General features: G+C 39.9%; 1 protein-coding gene across 1 annotated transcript in view; it reads left to right on the top strand.

Moving 5' to 3' along the window:
• Window positions 1-20,824, top strand: part of rnf216 (ring finger protein 216) — a 224,255-nt gene that overhangs the window by 12,493 nt on the left and 190,938 nt on the right. The window contains exons 2-3 of the mRNA XM_063058933.1: window positions 16,358-16,473; window positions 18,575-18,699. Coding sequence (XP_062915003.1) covers window positions 16,407-16,473; window positions 18,575-18,699 — 192 coding nt within the window. The 5' untranslated portion in view covers window positions 16,358-16,406. The remainder of the gene's footprint in view (window positions 1-16,357; window positions 16,474-18,574; window positions 18,700-20,824) is intronic.

Below are 20,824 nucleotides of genomic sequence, written 5' to 3'. Positions count from 1 at the left end.
ATGCAAAGAGTAATTGGTAGAAGTGATGGAGGCAGGAACAGTAACAATATATAAAGGACATCTTTTAAAGTACTTAAATAATCAGGCATAGCAGGACATAGAAATAATTCAAGCAAGCGGGGTTGGTATAGCTAAATGACTCTTAACTCATTAAAGTCAGCTTCCAATATAGGAAGTATGGGTGCCTTTTTAACTCCATTGTCTTTATGAAGACTGGAATTTCCAAAAGCATCTATAACTGATGCTTGGCATGTTGATGGCTGTGCTCCAGTGTGACCAGGTTGTAATTTGAAGGTCAGTTCCTTTGAGGGTGATTCTTTAGTGCAAGTTTCTTGGTTAATGTTGAGAAATCTGAGATGTTCTATTAGCCTGATCCACCATAAAGTAGCACTGATGCACAGTCAAGCTATCTGGTAGCTACATTTCCCAAAATGTTAATGTTGACTGAGAGATTTGCAAGACGAAATGTATTCTTGTTGATTGGGACCAAAGGACTCCAAAACCTAGGTCTACAATGAAGACTTTGTTCATATACTCTGTAGATGTGAAAGCTGCTCGATTTATTAACATCTACCATAGGGGTTTAGAGAGGCAAGATCTATGGTAACAGCTCCTTTCCAGAACTCCCCATCCCCACAGTGAGCAGAAAGATATCTGCATCATTTGGGACAACTGCAGCATTAATGTCAACATCCCTGCTGAAGCTATTGTCATTAATGTTGAGGCATTGGTTCTTGATAATCAAGTCCTTTGAACTAGATATAATTTGTGAATTATATCTTCTCCAAACACACTGTATATGCCCAGCTTGCTCAAAATTTGAATTATTGAGAAGAAATGCTGCAATGATATACTGGAAGTGACATTTCTAGTCAGCTTGAAAAGAAGGTTGTATGTAAGAAAGAGAAGGACAACTGGGGATCTGGTCATTTGGAAATGGGTCATTCTGTGTTCATACCATTGAGTTGCAGGCTACTTCGGCAGTATGAGGTGTTGTTCCTCTTGGCTACATTTGATCTCATCCAGAGAATGCCAATGCTATGAGGTGGGGAGGAGAACCAAAATGACATGCAACTGGGGGGGGTTTAAGATAATGATGGTAGACAGTGCAGGTAGTTGGCAAAGTGATTGTACATCCTGCACTTTGTCTCATTGGTACAGAGCAAACCACACCTAAAACCCATAATGCAATAGAGATGTTTGAAGGAGGGACTTGTGAATGTCTTCATGATCAAGGGCTGTATATGTGGTGAAGGAGGAGGTGTAGGGATAGGTATTATAACCCCTACAATTGTGAGGAAAAGTGCCTGGGGAGGGATGAGTGAACTAGGGAGTCATGGGGAGGAGGAGGAGACAGAGCAGTCCCTGTAGAAGGCAGAAAAGGGTAGGATTGCATTATAGCTGCAAGAAGTGTTGAAGAATGATGTGCAGGCTGGGGGGGTGGTGCAAAAGATTAGGATCAAAGGAATACTCTCCTTGTTCTGTCTGAGTGGAGGAGGTATAGGAACAGTAGTTTGAAAAATGGAGGTGTAGTTTGTGGCGTGGGGAGGGGGGAAGAATATGCTCTGTTCACTGACAAAGGAATGTATCTTGGATATCTTGAGGCAGAAGCCCTCATCATGAAGATGGAGTCAGAGAATCTTTAGAAAAAGGAATGGTATACTTGCAAGAGACAGGAAGGGAGAGGTGTTAAGTAGCTATGAGAGTTGGTGGGTTTGTAGTAAATGCCTGTATGAAGTCGCTTGTCCACCATCCCTACCTCAATCATGGATGGTATGCCTGATTTTAGCACTGAAAGGAGGCCAATGACTGGAAATATGCTCCCCAATTCTGGGCATCATTCACTGCTACTCCCTGGTTAGATATCCTTGCTTGATGATAGCACCAGGCTAAACCTGAAACAGGTGCTGAAGCGATGCACACCAAATACTACATTCTCTTGCCAATTATGACATGTTATTTGGACAAAGTTCCCACCCTCCTACTTTGCTGACTTTCACCAACACCAAAGCTACTTTTTTAAACTGAAGCCCTAGAACAGGGTTTCTCAAGTGGGGTTCTATGGAACCCTGGAGTTCTATCAGAGGCCACTAGGGGTTCCGCGAGAGATCATGATTTTAAAAAAAAACAACATTTTTAAAACTTTGTGCAACAAAAGATGCTAGTGCTCGAGTTGGTGGGCGGTGACCAAATAGCCCTGTTACCAATCTCGTTCGAGGTCTCTCAGCCCAGTGTGGCAATGCGTAGTAAGACCATGTTTATTTGCTTGAGTCCATTCTCAGTTTTTGACGCAAGATAGGGGAGGCTGTTGATGATTGGTGAGCGCTGTATTGCATGGAGGAGAGGACAGCAGACTGTTGAGCGTGAAGTGCGTTTTTCGAGCAATGAATAGACTCGCCCAGCTTGGGCTGTGACGTCAGCCTCTCCCTCCCGAGTTGCCTCTCCCAGCTTCCCCTTACTGACTATGGCAGCAAACTAAGTCTACCAATGTAGTAGAAATTTGGAGAGAAATGTTCATTCTAAAGACATTCCAGTGTGGCGATTTTTGAAGAGGAGGATTTTAGGCCTGTGGACAAATCTGATAAGGTTAATGGTGAAGAATTACAATCTTCTGAGTCATTTCACTGCACTAGTGCAACAATGGACACAAAGTCTGACTTATTTTTACAAAACTATAGAAGTTTATTTACACAAAATAGAAAGTACAAATGTTAAGTGTTTACAAGACAGTATCATATTTTAATTTGAATTTGTTCACTATCTATAAAACTTGATACTTTATTGTCACCAAACAATTGATACTAGAATGTACAATCATCATAGCGATATTTGATTCTGCGCTTCCCACTCCCTGGATTACAAATCGATAGTAAATATTAAAAATCTAAATTATAAATCATAAATAGAAAATAGAAAAATGGAAAGTAAGGTAGTGCAAAAAATGCCAAGATGCAGGTCCGGATATTTGGAGGGTACAGCCCAGATCCGGGAGGTCAGGATCCATTCAGCAGTCTTATCACAGTTGGAAAGAAGCTGTTCCCAAATCTGGCCATACGAGACTTCAAGCTCCTGAGCCTTCTCCTGGAGGGAAGACAGATGAAAAGTGTGGTGGCTGGGTGGGTCGTGTCCTTGATTATCCTGGCAGCACTGCTCCGACAGCATGCGGTGTAAAGTGAGTCGAAGGATGGAAGATTGGTTTGTGTGATGTGCTGGGCTGTGATCACGATCTTCTGCAGCTTCTTTCGGTCTTGGACAGGACAACTTCCATACCAGGTTGTGATGCACCCTAGAAGAATGCTTTCTACTGTGCATCCATAAAAATTAGTGAGGGTCTTAGGGGACAGGCCAAATTTCTTTAGTTTTCTCAGGAAGTAAAGGTGCTGGTGGGCCTTCTTGGCAGTGAACTCTGCTTGGTTGGACCAAGTCAGGTCATTTGTGATAGTGACCCAGTCAATTCCCTGGGGTCCCACCCCTACTGGAAATCCCCCACTGACCCATTGTGACTGCATTCTCCCTCTCCAAGTACATCTGGGCATGAGCATATCCTTGGAAGAAGGACAATCTGTCTAAACCTGTGAATGGCCATCTTGGCCAGGTCCAAGAGAAAGTCCACCAGTAGATCCTCCTTGCAACTCGCCACCTTCCATACTGGGTGCCCGGATATAAGGAGCGCGGGGGCTAAAGTGCGACCAGAACCACAGCAACTGCCCCTTCAGACACTGTGGCTGCAACCTGTCACACTGCATATTACTGTGGTTCACTGACCCTTCCTGGCCACATAACGGACAGGTGAACAGGGTGACAGTGAACCTGCTTACAGACCTGTTGCATGGTACTGTCCTATCCAACATCTTCCACCACAGGTCCCCAATATACAGGAGAAGGATCTCTGCAGAAAAAGATTTGTGCTGGGGACCTCCTCCACTGCCATATGGCAAAACAGACTGCCAAGGCAAGTTTGGTCGGCAGCCGAAGCCAAGGCAAGTTTGGTCGGCAGCCAAAGCCAAGGAAGGGAAAAATGTGCAAGAGCAGCCCACACAAATGCTTTGGAGTGGGCATGGTGGGTATCCCTGTGAGATGGCTCATGTTATGTGGAACCCTCTCCCATGTGGTATCCAGAGGGCTGGGTCTGTCAAGCACATCGGGCCAATCAGGTGGTGGTGCAGCTGGAACCCCTCCACTTCCCTGAGCTCCTTCGACACCCACTGTGATAGGATGGGAACCAGTCCCCTCACAGCTAGAACATTGTCCCTCACCAGTTCAGGAACACCCTGATTGGATGAGACTGGACCCCATACCCTTAACAGCTCTTGGTAAAAGCAAGGCACTTCCCTCAAAGTGGCGTAGCTGATACTGTCCACTGGAAGCTATGTACCCTCCTACTGGCAGTGTCCTGGTGGAGAAAGTGGTCACCTGTGCTTGCGATCTCGGAGGGTTGTCGCTATACAGTTGTCTGTGCATGGTCCTGAGGCAGCTGTGTGCACATGCTCCAATGACTGACCCCCCCCCCCCACCTCCATGGTCAGAAGACTCAGGACTGCAGCAGTGACCCACTGCCTCCTGTTGCCCCAGAGGAAGTCCACCAGCCTCTTCTGGGCCCTGGAGACAAAAGCAGAAGGTGGGACTAAAGTAATCAGCTGGTACTATATCTTTACAATGAAAGTTCTTATCAATGGGTTTTAGATGGACTGGTGATCCAAGTTTTTTTTTCTATTCCGTTGTGCCTAGTCTGTGGCAAACAACTTACAAATGTAGCAATGGCTCCAGCAAAATTGAAAAGACAGTTAACTACAAATCACAGCCATATGACATGTAAAAGGGCTGATTATTTTAAACAACTATTGGAATCTCAAAACAGATTAAAGCTTTTGAAAATAAAGTCACAAACAGAAAAAAATGTTCAGGAGGACCAGTTCACTTGCATGTTTTGTATATTTAAAAAAAACACTGAAAACCTGGACAAAGAGAACACTAATCTCCTGCCAATTACAGAAATCCGGTGGTTTAACAGAGGAAGAGTTCTCATTAGGGTGTTTGAGCTGAAAGGTGAATTGCAGGAGTACTTCAAGAAAATAGTATGCCAGATTTTGTTAAGTGCTTTGAAGATGAAAAATGGCTGCAGAAACTAGCCTACTTAGCAGATATTTTTCATCGTATGAACCAGTTGAACAAGTCTCTGCAATGCCCTGGAGAAAGTGTTTTGACTGCAAGTAACAAGATTCTTGGATTTAAAAGGAAACTGAATCTTTGGAAAAGTCATGCTGCAAAAGAAAATCTTGAAAGGTTTCCACCGCTGCTTAGGCTTGAGAATGAAGAAGGATAGCAGAATGTCTCATTGAAAACCACCTGGAAGAACTGCAGAACAAAATTGAACCGTATGTTTCTTCCCTTTCAACACAAGTGTATGACTGTGAAGGACCCTTTCTCTGAATCTTCTGCTCAGCCTGAGAACTTGACTTTGAGGGAGAAGGAAGAACTTTGAGAGCTTCACTGATCATGCACTCAAAATGAGATTTACTGACCTGCCTCTGAAAAGGTTCTAGATTTGTGAAAGAAGAGCATCCTGCCATTCATTGGAAAGCAATGAACATTTTGCTGCAGTTTTCAACTTAGATGTGTGAGGAAGCTTTTTCTTTAACAAACATTAAGAGCAGGGATGGAAATCATCTCATTTCAGTTGATGGTGAAATCTGTGTGTACTTGTCTCAAGTTTGACCCAGAATTGAGGAATTTATTATGTTTACTTTGAGTTTTTAACATTTATGAAAAGGAAATTTCAAGAAAGGTAAGTTAAACTGTACTTTTCCCCCAAGAAAGATTGGCCAAAATTAATTCTCTACTCAAGAGCATTGACAATTATATTCGGAATATTATATCTACAACTTGCTGATCATGCTAATGTACTGTGAGCTCTGGACTTAATTTTCCATCTGGCATAGTTTGCATTTTGTTGTTTGATTGTTTGTGGTTTTTGTATTGCTATATGTATGCTCTATTCTTGGTTGGTGCAGCTGTAACAAAACCCAGTTTCCCTCCAGATCAATAAAGTATATCCATCTATCTATATCTAATATTTATGCAGGGTTTCCCTGAGACCTGAAAATTATTTCAAGGGTTCCTCCAGGGCAAAAAGGTTGAGAAAGGCTGCCCAAGAAAGACCTTCCTGATGCAACTTTTCCCCATCTACACTCCATATCAAAGTTGAAATTTGCCTTTGAAAGAGGTCAAGGGAGGCTTTCTTGTTCACTTCCTAACTAGGGTTCCATTGAACAGATTTGCCAACCAGATTGGCTCTTGACTCTATGTCAAAACTCAAAGTTTAAGCCCAATCCAGGACACTTGGTCATGCCCTGATGGGCTCAGCTTGGGTAACCAGACTCTAATTTTCAATTTTATGTCTGCATTTCCAGAAAGCTCACCCTGCAAAAACTCATTTCAGGGAGGTATCACCACCATTTCAGGGAGGTAGCACCCCACCCCCCCCAGCCTGTTGACCTCCAAGGGTGTATGTAATATTTTCTTTAGTGATTTTGTCTAAACTGTAAACGAAGTTGGGTATATGCAGCATATGTGACATTAAGATATGTACTTATATTATCGTGTTTATTCTATTACAATTTTAAGCAAGTCTGCAGGGAGTTTGGCCTCATCACGTAGGACATCAATAGCGTAGCTCCTTGGCAGCTAGCCAGCTAGTTTAAATAACGTTAGCTATGCTGTAATGACACCTGTTAAACTCACCTCAACACATCTTTTACATTTTAACCCACCATGGGCAATAGAAAAGTCACTGTTGTAAACAGTGCAGCGAGCAACACTGTCATTATTTTTGAGGTCGACTGTAAAGCCCGCCCACAGAGAAAACTGATAGGTCTACTTAGCAGGGGTCCCCAACATTTTTTGCACCGCAGACCGGTTTAATATTGACAATATTCTTGCGGACCGGTGGGGGAGAGGGAGTGTTAATCACGACCAGAATATAGGTGATAAGTCAATAGCATCATAACGTTTTAAGTAACGTTTGGATATTAAACACACAGCGCATATTTTCCCCTTATGAACATATAAAATCATTGCAACACACCAATATCGCTGAATCACTGCGAGCCCTGGGCTTGTTTTCCTGCAACAAGACGGTCCCATCGAGGGGTGATGGAAGACAGCGATACTCGAAGGAGGTTCCTTATGTCCAGTCTATTCCGCAATTTCGTTTTCGTTGCATTCATTGCAGAAAACTCCGCTTCGCAGCAATATGATGTTGGAAATGAAAGCAACGTTTTCAGTGCTTTCATGGCTATCTCAGGATATTTAGCCTTTACTTTGATCCGGAATGCCGGCAGAGATGTTATGTCAAACATACTTCTTAGCCCACTGTCATTTACAAGCTCGAGGAGTTGATCTTTTTCCCGCGCCGACATGTATGACGTGTCGGTAATGACCTCGTGTGCGTTCAAGTTCAACAGTGGACGTGACAAGGAATGAGGGAAGGTGCAAATGACTCGTATCGTTTCATATCGCCAAATCATATTGTTTCCTCACGGCCGGGTGGTTGAGGACCACTCTTAGCATGAAGAGAGACCAATCAGGATGCTTGCTCTCCCTCTCCCTCTCAAAAAAAAAATCTATTTCTGGGATATTGTATATAATTTCTGGGTGTCAGGGAGTCACTATCGATATGTGGGAAACTACCGGATCTTCCAGGAAAGGTGGGATGTCTGGAAATGCATTTCTATTTTTTTTTTCTCTAGCCTTTTGGTACAAGCTTATCAAAAAAATTCACCATTCAAGGTGTAAGGTCATCAAAGATGTATTGGGTCAATGACTGCTTTGCCAAATGGAGTGGTTGAGTCGCAGAGCATTGCAAGTTTAGAAGAAAATGAAACTACCAACATGCGTTAAAGAAAAGTGCTAAGAATTAAGTATTGTATGTTTTGAGTTTAACTTTTAGATATGCCTACTGATTAGGCATTCTGATGTTCAGATGCATAGTGCAAAAAAAGTTCCTGTTTATAATCCATTAGTGAAGAACTTTAGAAATAGGAGGAGGAATGGCTTTCTTCCTTCTTATAATCAAGTCACCATTTCATAAGATGACTGTTATTCTTGTACCTCAGCGCTTCTTTCCTTCACTAAGTTTGTTCATTGACTGCCTTCATATCTATTGATCAATTTCTTGGAAAAAAAGCTCAGTGACTGAGCCTCTACAATCTTCCTAGAGAATCTTAGAACTCCAAGCATTCATTATCTTGTGGTTTATGAAATTTCTTGTCATTTTGTCCCCATCTGACTGACCCTTTGCTTTGAGACGCTTAACCCAGGGTTCCAGACATCATATCTAAGATAAATAACATCCTTGCATTTACCCTTTCAAACTTTTCTCAACTGTTCTGGACGTGCAGCTGAGTCATTCTGTGGATATGTTAAATGCAGGTGTTGAACATAACAAGTGAGAAAAGTGTATTACCCCCACTTGCACTGTAAATGTGTAAAACAAAAAGTAGATTTGATCCAAGCAACACACACACGAAATGCTGGAGGAACTCAGCAGGTCAGGGTGTGTGTGTGTTCGTGTGTTCGTGTTCGACGTTTCGGGTCAAGACCCTTCGGACTGAACAAAAAATGCTGAGGTGTAGATTTGAAAGATGGGGGAGGGGAGAGAGCAACACAAGGTAGTAGGTGAAACCAGGATTGGTGGGGGGGGGGGAATGAAGTAAAGAGCTGGGAAGTTGATTGGTGAAAAAGATACAGGGCTGGAGAAGGGGGAGTCCGATAGGAGAGAACTGAAGGCTATGGAAGAAAGAAGTGACCGGGCGGGGGAGAGCACCAGAGGGAGGTGGTGGGCAGGCAAGGAGATCAGCTGAGAGAGACAAAAGGAATGCGGACTGGTGGAGTTCAAGATATCGATGTTCATGCCATCAGGCTGGAGGCTAACCAGACGGAATATAAGATGTTCCTCCAACCTGAGTGTGGCCTCATCACAGTAGAGGAGACCCTGGATTGACACAAGGGAGTGGGAAGTGGAATTAAAATGGATGGCCACTGGGAGATCCCATTTCTTCAGGTGGATGGAGTGTAAGTGCTCAGCGAAGTGGTCTCCCAATCTACATTGGGTCTCACTGATATACAGGAGGCCACGCTGGGAGCACCAGACACGGTATATAACCCCAAGGGACACTCGGATGAAGTGTTGCCTCACCTGAAAGGACTATCTGGGTCCCTGAATGGTAGTGAGGGAGGTGGTGTAGGGGCAGGTGTAGTACTTGTTTCACGTGCAAGGATAAGTGCCTGGAGGGAGGTTAGTGGGGAGGGATGAATTGACAGGAGAGTCAAGTAGGGAATGATCCCTGTAGAAAGTGAGGGGGGTGGTGGGATCCCATTGGAAATGACGGAAGTTCCGGAGAGATGTGTGCTGGATGTGGAGATTGGTGGCGTGGTAGGTGAGGACAAGAGGAACCTGAAGCCCTTACTTTGTTTTGTTGGCTTACTTGTATTTTCAAAACGTGTTGTAGTTGATAGATTTTCCTCAAGTAGCTGATTTAGTCAAAAAGTTGTGCAGCACAAGAACAGGGCCTTTAGCCCAATTTGTTAGTGTCAACCACAGTGCTAATCTACACTAATCCTATTTGACTATATAAAGCCTGCATCCCTACTCCTTTCCCTAACCAAGTACCTGTTCAAATGCCTGTAATTGTATCTGTCTATACTACCACCATCTCTGGCAGCTCATTTCAAATCACCACCGCTCTCAATGTGCCCCTTAAATATCCTTTGAAATCTCTTCCTTCTCAGTTTAAGCCGATGCTCTCTAATTCTAGATTACCCTGACTTGGGGAAATATCTATCTTATTAATGTCCTTCATAATTTTATAATTTTTTTTCAGGTCACTTCAGATTGCTGCATTCCAGTGAAAATGTAGGAATGTAGAAACCCAGCCTTTTCAATTTCTCCTTGTAATTACAGCTTCCATTCCAGGTATATTGTGGCGAATCTGTAGTGCATTCTTCCTGTAGATACCACATTCTTTCTATAGTTTGGTAACCAAAATTGTATATGGTACTTCATGTGGTGTAACCAGTGTTTCATTGCATGCTATTTGTTACTTCTGCATTCTTTTATATAAAAAAAATGCATTCTTATGTGTAAGAAAAATCATGTCTGTTTTATAGTTTCATGGCACTGGCTAAGTTCCTTCTAAGGCTGTTCTATGTCTTCAGAGAGCAGAATCGAGTGTACTTTCTGATGAAGACACTGGAACAAGGGTCTTGTATCTGAAATATTAATTCAGTTTCACTTTCCCAAAACTGCTATCTGAATTGAGTGTTTGCAGCATTTTCTGTTTTTAGTTCTTCCCTTGGCGGGCAGCTTTTTGATTTCCATGCATTGTGCAATGTTGCTTAATCGGCCTATGTCTACTTGGACTTTGAATAATGAAATATCTTTATTTCATCAGTACAAAGAGATGTAAGTTGCATTAGATTAAACCATTAACTACAGTTTGTACAGAAGATAAAGTTAATTTAGGCTTTGCACCAAATTAAAATGAAAGACAACAGCAAGATTACATTCTGTAACTGTAAATTCACTTGTCTGCCAAATTATCAAACAGATATGGCTATGATTATGATGAAATGACTTTCCTATATAGGTGCAGAAACCAGGTGAAAATGAGCAAATTCTCTAGCATTTAGATTCTTAAATTCTGAGGAATATGGTTCAACTACACCTTGGTCTGCTTCTTAACTTTTCAGTGTACGAATTGAACCAAGTAACTTATATATGGCTAAATCTATGTGGGGAAGAATTTTTTTTAAACCAAATAGAATTTTTATCTTGAAATGATGTACAGTCTTTGGTAATGGATTTGAATGCCACACTTCCATGTTAGATCATTAAGTGGGCTGTGTTGCATATGGTACATTTTAGAATTTTTCTTTTCAAATAGGATAATTGGCAATCTTGTGCTTGGAACTTGACAGAGTAGGGATAAATGACTTAATGTTTGCATGCAAAAGTTTTTTTTTCCCATGAATAAACACACTTGTGTCAAATTTTATGTTGCCCATTTTTGAATATGTTGTAAAGTGGTTATTTTCACTATTAAATGATCACTTTGAGGTAAAAGTTTTCAAGGAAGGTAACCAATGTGAGATTTTTTTTTAGAGATGTTGGAAATGTAGCTCAATGCTACATTGAGTATACCTTGCATGAATCTTGCATTGTGATACAAAATCTATTTATTTATTAGTAAAGGAAGATGCTTATTAATACCAGTGTACCAAATGTGCTTAAATTTCAATGCATAATTGTGAAGTCTAAACTGTAGTTCAAGGGATATGTGCTCTCAAACTTCTGAGAAATCACTCCTTAATGTTTTTTTGTTGACTTTGTCCCTTTTTCCAGTTCTGATGAAGGCTCATGAAGCTGTTTACTGTTTTATTCCCTACATCTGTGAATTTATATAATGAGAATTTCCAGCATTCTTTTATCACCACACAATGAATTACTGTTCTTTTGTCGAAATTAAGCTGGTTTGGTTAGCAAATACTGCTGTATTTAATTCGGGATCTTAAGGTTTCAATACCAGTTTTCCAAGAGCGAGCTGATCAGATAAGGATGCTTACAACAGGAATTCTGCAGATGCTGGAAATTCAAGCAACATACATCAAAGTTGCTGGTGAACGCAGCAGGCCAGGCAGCATCTATAGGAAGAGGCGCAGTCGACGTTTCAGGCCGAGACCCTTCGTCAGGACTAACTGAAGGAAGTTTGCTTCTTGCTTTATCTCCTAGATTGTGGAGTTAAAACACTATATTACCCATATCTTCATGTATTAGACCTTAATGGACACAAATAGATTTGGATGAGATTGTATTTGTTTAAATTCCCCACTCTTTGAGTCACATGCCAATGGTAGATCATTGCTGGTTACATTTTGAGGAAAAGATTTGTATGTGAAGATTGCATTCTCTTGAATATGGAAAATTTTAAAAGGAGCTCTTACTCAAAAGTGTTTAAATTGATGGAAAGAAATGATTTCCATTGGTAGGAAGCTCCAGGAGAAATTCAGAAGAAAAAAACTTCCTTGCTGAAAAGGTTATGAAAAACTGGTGGAATATTCTAGGATGTATTGCAGCAGCAGTGTATACCCTCTATGCTGTGAGAAATGATATGTTCAGTCATCCTTTGATTACTGCCATTAATAACTCAGCAATTTGTGCAGCATGTTTGGTAAGTACGCGCTCTAAGTAAACATAGTCCTTAAGCCATGTTTGAATACGAGTTTTCATCAAGTTTTAAAACTTAAAAGAACACTTTGATTATTTGATGTATTTCCTGTTGTCTTTTCTGATTTGACTTGTTTGGGGGGAAAAAAACATTTACAGCAACTGTCTTGGAAATAGACTAGGATGCAACAATTTGGTGTCCCCTTCACTTGCCATGCTCCAAACATGCACCGAATAGAAGCTTCATAATGAGGTGTGTGGAGAATATAATTTGTAGATTGTAAATGAGAGCACATTTTTGAGTCTCCTTGTATATGATTCAGCAACAGTTCAAAATTATAGATCAACGTTGTGACTTTGTGGACAGCTGAAAGAACGTTTATGGAAAGAATTCGCGATGTGAGCTGAAGTATGAATAGTATATCTGCCATCATAACTGGGGCCTTTTGTCACATAGTGCAATATAGCAAGTGACTTTATTTCCTAGTCTGCTTTCAGAGAATTCAATCTTGCAAAGTTTTTCTGAAGGTGGAGCACTTCTTCCACATCTTGATACTACGGAGCTCAGGTGTTGGCTTTGGCATTTAACCAAGAGTTGTGTCATCAGGTTGAAAAGTGGACTTGCGTCCATTAGCTTCCACAATACATTACACAGAAAAGACTTGTTTTCTGTGGACACCTTTACATATGACCTATGCTACAACCAGTACCAGGACCAAACAGCATATTTAAATGTTTATAAGGGGACCTGCAGACAAGAGTATTAAAATTATGTACCTAATGTGTATTACAAGGTGTTCAGAAGGGGACAAACACAGTCGTCAACACTCCATGTGCAGTAACTTTCAGTGATGGTATATCCAGATTGGGAGACCCTGCGGAGGAACTGTAACACATTTAATTGCCAGGACAAATCTGAGGTCTCGCTGATTTGTCATATCTTGCCAGTCAATTTTTAAGTAGTTGCAGATAGGAGTTTTTAAGAAGTATGTCTTATCCCTTTGTGATTAGTAAATGGATAATTTAATAGTGGCCTGGTCTTGTACTTATTTCAGAGCTAAGAGCCAGAGCCCAGATTAGAATGTCAGCCAGTTTGAGAATCAACATGTGACAAAGAAAAACAGATTGAGGGGCTTCTTTTCTCTCTCCCCCCCCCCCCGTGACATGGTAATCTTCTCACAATTAAGTTGACATTATTGAACAACTGTTTGTATCTATAAAGTGGTTGTAAGAAAGCAAAACTTGCAGTAAATTTCACAGCATAACCAACAAAATTTGGCTCAAGGTCACTTCGGAGGGAATAGTAGGGCAAGTAACCGGATGCTTGAGGTAGATTAAGATTTCCTTGGAGGAGGAAGGGAATTTTAAATAGGATGGAGAAAATAGGTGGGAAGTTGCAGTATATCAGAGACATGGCTACCAAGACAGTAATAAATACTTGAGGTGATTGAGGCCAGAATTAGTAGACCATGGTTATTTTGAATGGTAAGATTTGAGCAAATTAGAGATGGGGAGGAGAGAGGAAATATGAGAATTTTCTAATGAGATATAAAATTTATGTTTTTAAATTAGGAGCTAACATAGATCATTAAGCATAAGGTGTGGGATGGGAGATGTCAAACATGAATGATAAAATGAAGAGGTTGGGCTGAATAGTCAAGGGTAGAGGTGGTAAAGATGTAGGTCAAGGCTTTGACAGTGTGATAAGCTCAGTTTGTAGTGCATCAGGTAGTGCAAATTATACTGCTGTGAAGAGCCAAGGCACGAGGGGGCAGAATCAAACCTAGTTTGGCAGTAACATACATCAAAGTTGCTGGTGAACGCAGCAGGCCAAGCAGCATCTATAGGAAGAGGCGCAGTCGACGTTTCAGGCCGAGACCCTTCGTCAGGACTAACTGAAGGAAGATGTGGCAGTACTCTGATTTGGAATGACAGTGTATTTCCAATGTCATTAGGTGTAAATTTGAATCTTAAATATTTCCCTACATTCATCACCCTGCTGAGCCTTAGGAGGATTCAATGATACATACTTTCCAACCTCTAAACCCTAGAGAATACAGACCTAACCTAGTCACTTTCTTCTCATTTGGCAAACGCCATCCCCAAACTTTGCTCCACTTAATGCTAGCACAATCAAAGCTGAGGAGATGCTCTTAGGTGTGGCCTCAAAGTGGCCCGATAGGATTGAAGCAGTCATTTTTGCTCCATGACTTAAACCCCTGATAATAAAACAGTGTACCATTTGCCTTTCTAATATTTGCTATACCAGTATATTGGCTTTCAGGACCTTTTGCACAAGGACATCTAGATACAAGGGCTGGATGTTATCTTTACACTTTTTAGTGATTCTCAATAAATGAAAAATTTTGGCAGACAGCAAGGTTTGATTGTGTTCTGTGCAGTTCAGTAAGTTATGGCAGCAAATGGATGCTCTAAGGAACTTAGTATAACCATTTGATCCTGTGTTTGTTGGACTTGAGGCAACAGTGAAGTAGGCCAGGATCATTCAAAGATATCTAGAGCAGTGTTTTTCTGAGCAAAAAGTTTGAGCATAGTGTTAGGGCATTAGGAATTGTACCTAATGATGTTGGAAATGTACTGTCATTCCAAATCAGTCACGTGTTACTCGATTTGATTCTGTCTCCTTGTGCCTTTGAACAACAGACACAGTGAGACAGTGCTAGATGGCTTGTCATTCAAGGAGGGATCATTTTGTACAGCAGGTTTCCTGCTTTTGAGTATTGTTGGTATACATCATAATCCTTGTGATGGGGGAAAGGTTTTGAGATGTCAGGAGGTCGGTCAGTCATTACAAGATATTTATCTTTATTGTATTTACAGTATGTGCCTAGTTCAATTGATCTTCAGAGTACTATTAGTTCGGAGTTTGGTACTGTTTGTGCCACTATGTCAGGAGTAAGTTGTCATTACCTTGCAGTTTAGTGATGTGATTGTTAATTGTCAGTTCAAAATAAATTTATTATCAAAGTACATGTGTGTCTCTATCTACAACCCTACGATTCATTTTCTTACAGGTTTACTCAATAAATGTAATGATCAGAAGAGAATCAATGACAGATTGCACCCACAAGGCAGACAAACAGTGTGCAAAAGACTACAAACTGAGCAAATAGAAAAAAGAAAGTAGTAATAACTCAGCAATAAATATTGAGTACATGAGATGAGGGAACATTTCAATGATGGGATGATGGGGTGAGTGAAGTTATCTCCTCTGGTTCAGTCGCCTGATTGTTGAAGGGTAATAGTGCCTGCTGAACCTGGTGACGTGAGTCCTGAGGCTCCTGTAGCTTCTTCCTGATTGCTACTTTCTATTTGTTAGCATGTGTCTGAATCTTTCTGTATGTAGAAGTGAAGTGCTTTTTCTGAGGAATTGTAAATAGATTTGAACATCAAGTAGTTGTGAGTGAATACTTTATACCTTGTACTTTATTGTCGCCAAACAATTGATACTAAAACATACAATCATCATAGCGATATTTGATTCTGCGCTTCCCGCTCCCTGGATTACAAATCGATAGTAAATATTAAAAATTTAAATTATAAATCATAAATAGCAAAATGGAAAGTAAGGTAGTGCAAAAAAATCGAGATGCCCGTCCATAATTCCATAAGACATCAGAGTAGAATTGGGCCATTTGCCCCATCAAGTCTGTTCTGCCATTCAATCATGGCTGATGCCTTGCATGGTTGCTGCTCCCTGTGTAACACTCCACTGCTACTTTTGGTGTTACTCTGATGACAGGAAAGGATGCACATAGATTTTCATAATAGTCTATAAGGTATTATTTTTGAACATGATTATATCAGGCTGTTGCTTAACTAGTCTTTGAGACTATCTCAAGTTAGTCACCAAGCCTCAGAAGCTCCATATTTCTCTAACTTTTTTTTTACCCTCTATCTGTACTTCCATAATGGTTATAATGAAACTAGTTCATTTTAGATGTTACTACTGCAGGACTGAAGTCGTATATGAACCACATAGTGCAAGATGTAGTCATATTGAAAAACTTTCAAGTTCCTTGATATGAATTGCAATAAATGATAGGGCATAATCAAAAACATTAGACTTTCTTACGTGGTATAATGTTTTCTTTTGATTAATATTGCTTGCAGGTATGTGAAATATTTGAAGTACAATATTTTGGTTCAGTGTGTGGTGGCAATGGCTGAGCAAGTGGTGAAGGAAGAAATAATCAAAGTTTCCATGTTCCAGGGAGATTCCCACAGTGGTAAGTCTTCCATAAAGATAATAGTCATCATTGTATGCCTTCTGTTTATGAAAAATTACAAAGATGAAATACTATTATGGAGTTCCCTTTGCATAATTTTCCACAAGGTCAAATGTTTGCATCCCGGGACATTTCTTCCACTTCCATTTGTTTGTATTGTAGGAGTGTCAGAGAAATCTATTCCAATACTCATTTTGACTAATCTATTTCTAAACTACATTTATCTTCAATTCTCCAAAACAAGCAAAGGAAAACAATTACAGTATTTAATTTGAAGCTTTCAAATGACCTTCAGCTTTGGCTTTTTGGACAAGGAGTTTCATTCATGTACTGTCTTTCGTAGTATAAGTTCATTCCAATTATATTTACAAAATGTATTCATGATTGTCAGTAAGAGGTAACAAGGGCATTCCAGTTATAATTGTTCTTTCATAGACTCCATCCTTACAATTATTCTGTCATTTGCTTCATGGCTAATGGATAATTTAGTCTATTTGAAATGCTTCTAACCCCATATTACATAGTCCAGTCAGTTTGCTTTTTTCTCTGTCACTCACTTTCCAACTTGTGCCTGAGTGTAATCTTTCAGTGACAAATGTACTCTTTACAAGTCTCATTGTGGTGATAGTTCCTGGAATACTGACATCCAATGTTAGTATTAGATCAGATATCAAAATGAAGAGTATAGCTATTTAAAGTTTGCCTTTATGATTCAGTCCAATCTCAGTCTTAAGAAATCTGGAAAAGCTCTGTATGTGTGCCTTCATTTTTCTGCAGACCTCATGTTGAGATTACTAGTTATTGCATTTTATTTCTTTGGGCTTTGACCCATTGAGAATGGGGTTAATAAATCAAAACTTGTGGTTAGATAGCCCCTTGCTGATACAGGGTTACGGGGAGAAAGAAACTTTCAGCATTCCATTATGAGACTGATGAGATGACTCCTTGTCATGGTTTTATATTTAAAAAAAAACTGTTTCTTCTTGAGCCAAAGCGCACTCAGTCCATAATTTTTAATGCTGTATCTACTGTGATCCTCCCTACTTGTCCCGTTCAGCTTTGTGGAAGAACTTCTCAGAAGCACTTAAAATGTGATTGGGACAAGAAGTGGCATTCTCAGTCACAGCCCCTTTTCAGTAGAAAGAAAGTGAGTGTTATCCACATGTAGCATGTGCTGCAAATTGGGTATTTGGATGGAGAAAACATCAGTTGGGTAAAAATGGAATCGGAGCATGATGCCAGGGTAAGGCATAAATGATATAGATACATTTACTTGGGACAGGTGACTTTTCCACAACTAAACAAAAGCAGAGGCCAACTGACTAGGTATAGGAGATAAATTGAACCTCTTATGTGACTTCACAACACTTAGAGCTGTGTTCTACTAACTTCATCCATTTGTCAACTATTTTCTAGTCTTCAGCTTTAACAAGTGAAAGTATTATTTGTAAGATGGCACATTGTGGGTTGAAATGAGCATTATACAGGAACCAGTGCATCTCCTTTCTGTTTTATTATGACATTGAGAAGCAGATGAATATCACAGATATCCTATAACTGGCAGCAAGTCAGCATATGATTCCTAACAGCATGTTCTGTTTTAGTTTTTCATCATTCTTTCCATGGAAGTAAATATAAAATCAGTCTGCTGATGAATTCAATAAAATTGATTACTTTTGTGGGATAGGTTACATATTTAAGCCACTGAGGGAGATATATTTTTCTATGCTTGGAAGGGGAATCCACTAACTATTGAATACATGATGTACAACTTTAGAGATATTTGTATTAATAGGCAAAATTGGCCCTTTATCTTCAGCTTTGCTCCAGGCCTGGGCCATGGTAACTGCTTAGCCCTTGACATTACCTTTGTATGCATCTCCCTCCATCTATGCCTCTGACTCACTGATAATATCTATTTTTATTTCAATTTTCAGCATTTGGAGTGCATTACTTTTGTTCCATTCATATTTTTTTTAAACAATTTGGTCTAAGGCCTGTTTTAAGTGCTATGTGTTGGCAACACTGAAGGAGAGCCTTAAATGTATGTTTAAAAATAGAAGTTTTTGCATTTATCTTTGCTTTCCAATTTCTGTTACAGTCTGGAGAGCTCCTCGCAATACACCAGTCATCACCATCTCTGACGATTCTGATTCAGATGATGAACCATCACTTGTGCCCATTAAAGATCGACTGACAGAAGATCAAGATGTTGTGCTAATTGAGGTATTGTGCTTTTTACTTTCTTCTACAATTAGGAAGGGGATTTGGACATGATGTGCATTATTATAAACTGTGCAATAATTCTTCAATAACTTGTAAGAAAATAGCCATTTGGGAGTTGGCATTATCAATGAGAAGAGGCAGTTAATCCCACTAAAGAAAAATGTAGAGAAAAGAGTTACTTAGAATGGTTAGTTGTTCTAAATAGTACTGCTTTAAAAGATAGACTGTGTATCTATTATAGTTGAAAGCATATTCGTGTTGAATAGTTGTGACTTGGAGGTAGAGATGCAGGTTGTCCTGAGATTACGGTGGTGGTGGGTCCTTTCCTATGAATTGTTCATAACCTGACTATTTTGCTTGTTGGAAATGCAGCTTCAGACTGAATTTCAAAGTAGTAAAAGATGTCTGTAGCAGCTGGCAAATCCATCTTCCTGATCTCAAATGTTGGTTTGTTTGACTGTCCGTAAGTGAGGCACTTGTAAGCTGGGGAAGACCTGTGCTTGTCTACTTACAAACAACTTGTGTATGGTGTAACTTAATTCTGTTTCTCTTTCAATATTTTTATTAAATTTCATATAGAAGAATACAGAATTCATGAGAATACATATTATGGATAAAAAAATAGAATAGTACAGAATGCACTATATTTAAGTCATACTATTGCAATCACAGTACCCCATATTCATAATCAAACAATGAATTAAACTGAATTATAATAGTTTTATTATTATAAAAAAAATATAAACCCTCTACCAAGATCGAAGCTGTTTGGTAAAGAAAAGAAAGACAAAAAAAACCTTATCACATAGTGAGTTATGTTATTCGCCAACATCTGTACTTTAACGTCAGATCAATGGTTTTGAAAATAGTTCAAAAAAAGGTCCCCACAGTATTTGAAAGTCTTGATTAGAATCAGAAATTGAATAATGCATCTTCTCTAAACTTAAGCATGACATAACATCACATAACCATTGAGCATGAGTAGGCGGAACAACACTGCCCTCTTAGCCATGAGAGAAATAAAGGCCAATACATGCAAATCAGATGTCTCCAAAGTTATGCCTCTTTCTCCAACAATACCAAACACAGCAGTCAAAGGATTAGGCTTAAAATTTACTTTAAAAAGTACAGAAAAAGTTTGAAATACTTTCTTCCAGTATTTTTCAAGACTCGGACATGTCCAAAACATATGAATTAATGAAGCCTCTCCATTGTAACATCTGTCACAACAGGGAGATATATCCGCATAAAAACGAGGTAGCTTGTCTTTGGACATGTGAGCCCTGTGGACTACTTTAAATTGTAGGAGCGAGTGACGAGCACATAGTGATGAGGTATTCCAAGTCTCTTCAGAAACTGAAATCTGTAAATCCTGTTCCCAGGCTTCTTTAATTTTGTCTAAAGGAGCCTCTCTCATTCCCAACAGCATGCCATAAATACAGGTTTCCCCCACCATCCAAAGGTAGAGCATTCTAATGAAATGGTTCGTAAACCGAAATGTCGTAAAGTGAAGAAGCAATTACCATTTATTAATATGGGAAAAATTTTTGAGCGTTTCCAGACCCAAAAAGTAACCTACCAAAGCATGCCAAATAACACATAAAACCTAAAATAACAGTAACATATAGTAAAATCAGGAATGATATGATAAACACACAGCTTATATAAAGTGGAAATACTTTTTGCAATCATTGAAGTACTGTCTAGCGCAGCGAAAATTTCACGTATGCGCTCCCGGCAGAAGCACTCTCTCCAGTAACCTTTAAGCTATGAGGCTGCCAAATCATACCAAATAACAAATCATACTAAATAACACAAAAATACACAGCCCATATAAAGTAGAAATAATGTATGTACAGTGTAGTTTCACTTACGGGAATCGAAATGGTGTGTTAGGCTGAGTCGTCGGAAATTGGGATGGTGGGAGTTAGAGGAGACTGGGGTGTCATCTCATCGTAGTCTATTTCCAATAGGGCAGCCAGGTCATCATCTTCTATGTCTGCCTGCTTCGATGTCGAAGGTCGAGGTTCGTCGTCTGCTGTGGCTGATGTGCAAGGCTTGAAAAACAACAGTATACTTGACTGCTGAGCCTTGCGCATTTTTAGATCATAGAGTTCTTTGTAAG

The sequence above is a fragment of the Mobula hypostoma genome, chromosome 9 (assembly GCF_963921235.1).
Source record: "Mobula hypostoma chromosome 9, sMobHyp1.1, whole genome shotgun sequence".
Taxonomy (NCBI): Eukaryota; Metazoa; Chordata; class Chondrichthyes; order Myliobatiformes; family Myliobatidae; genus Mobula; species Mobula hypostoma.
This window is presented reverse-complemented; position numbering and strand designations above follow the sequence as displayed.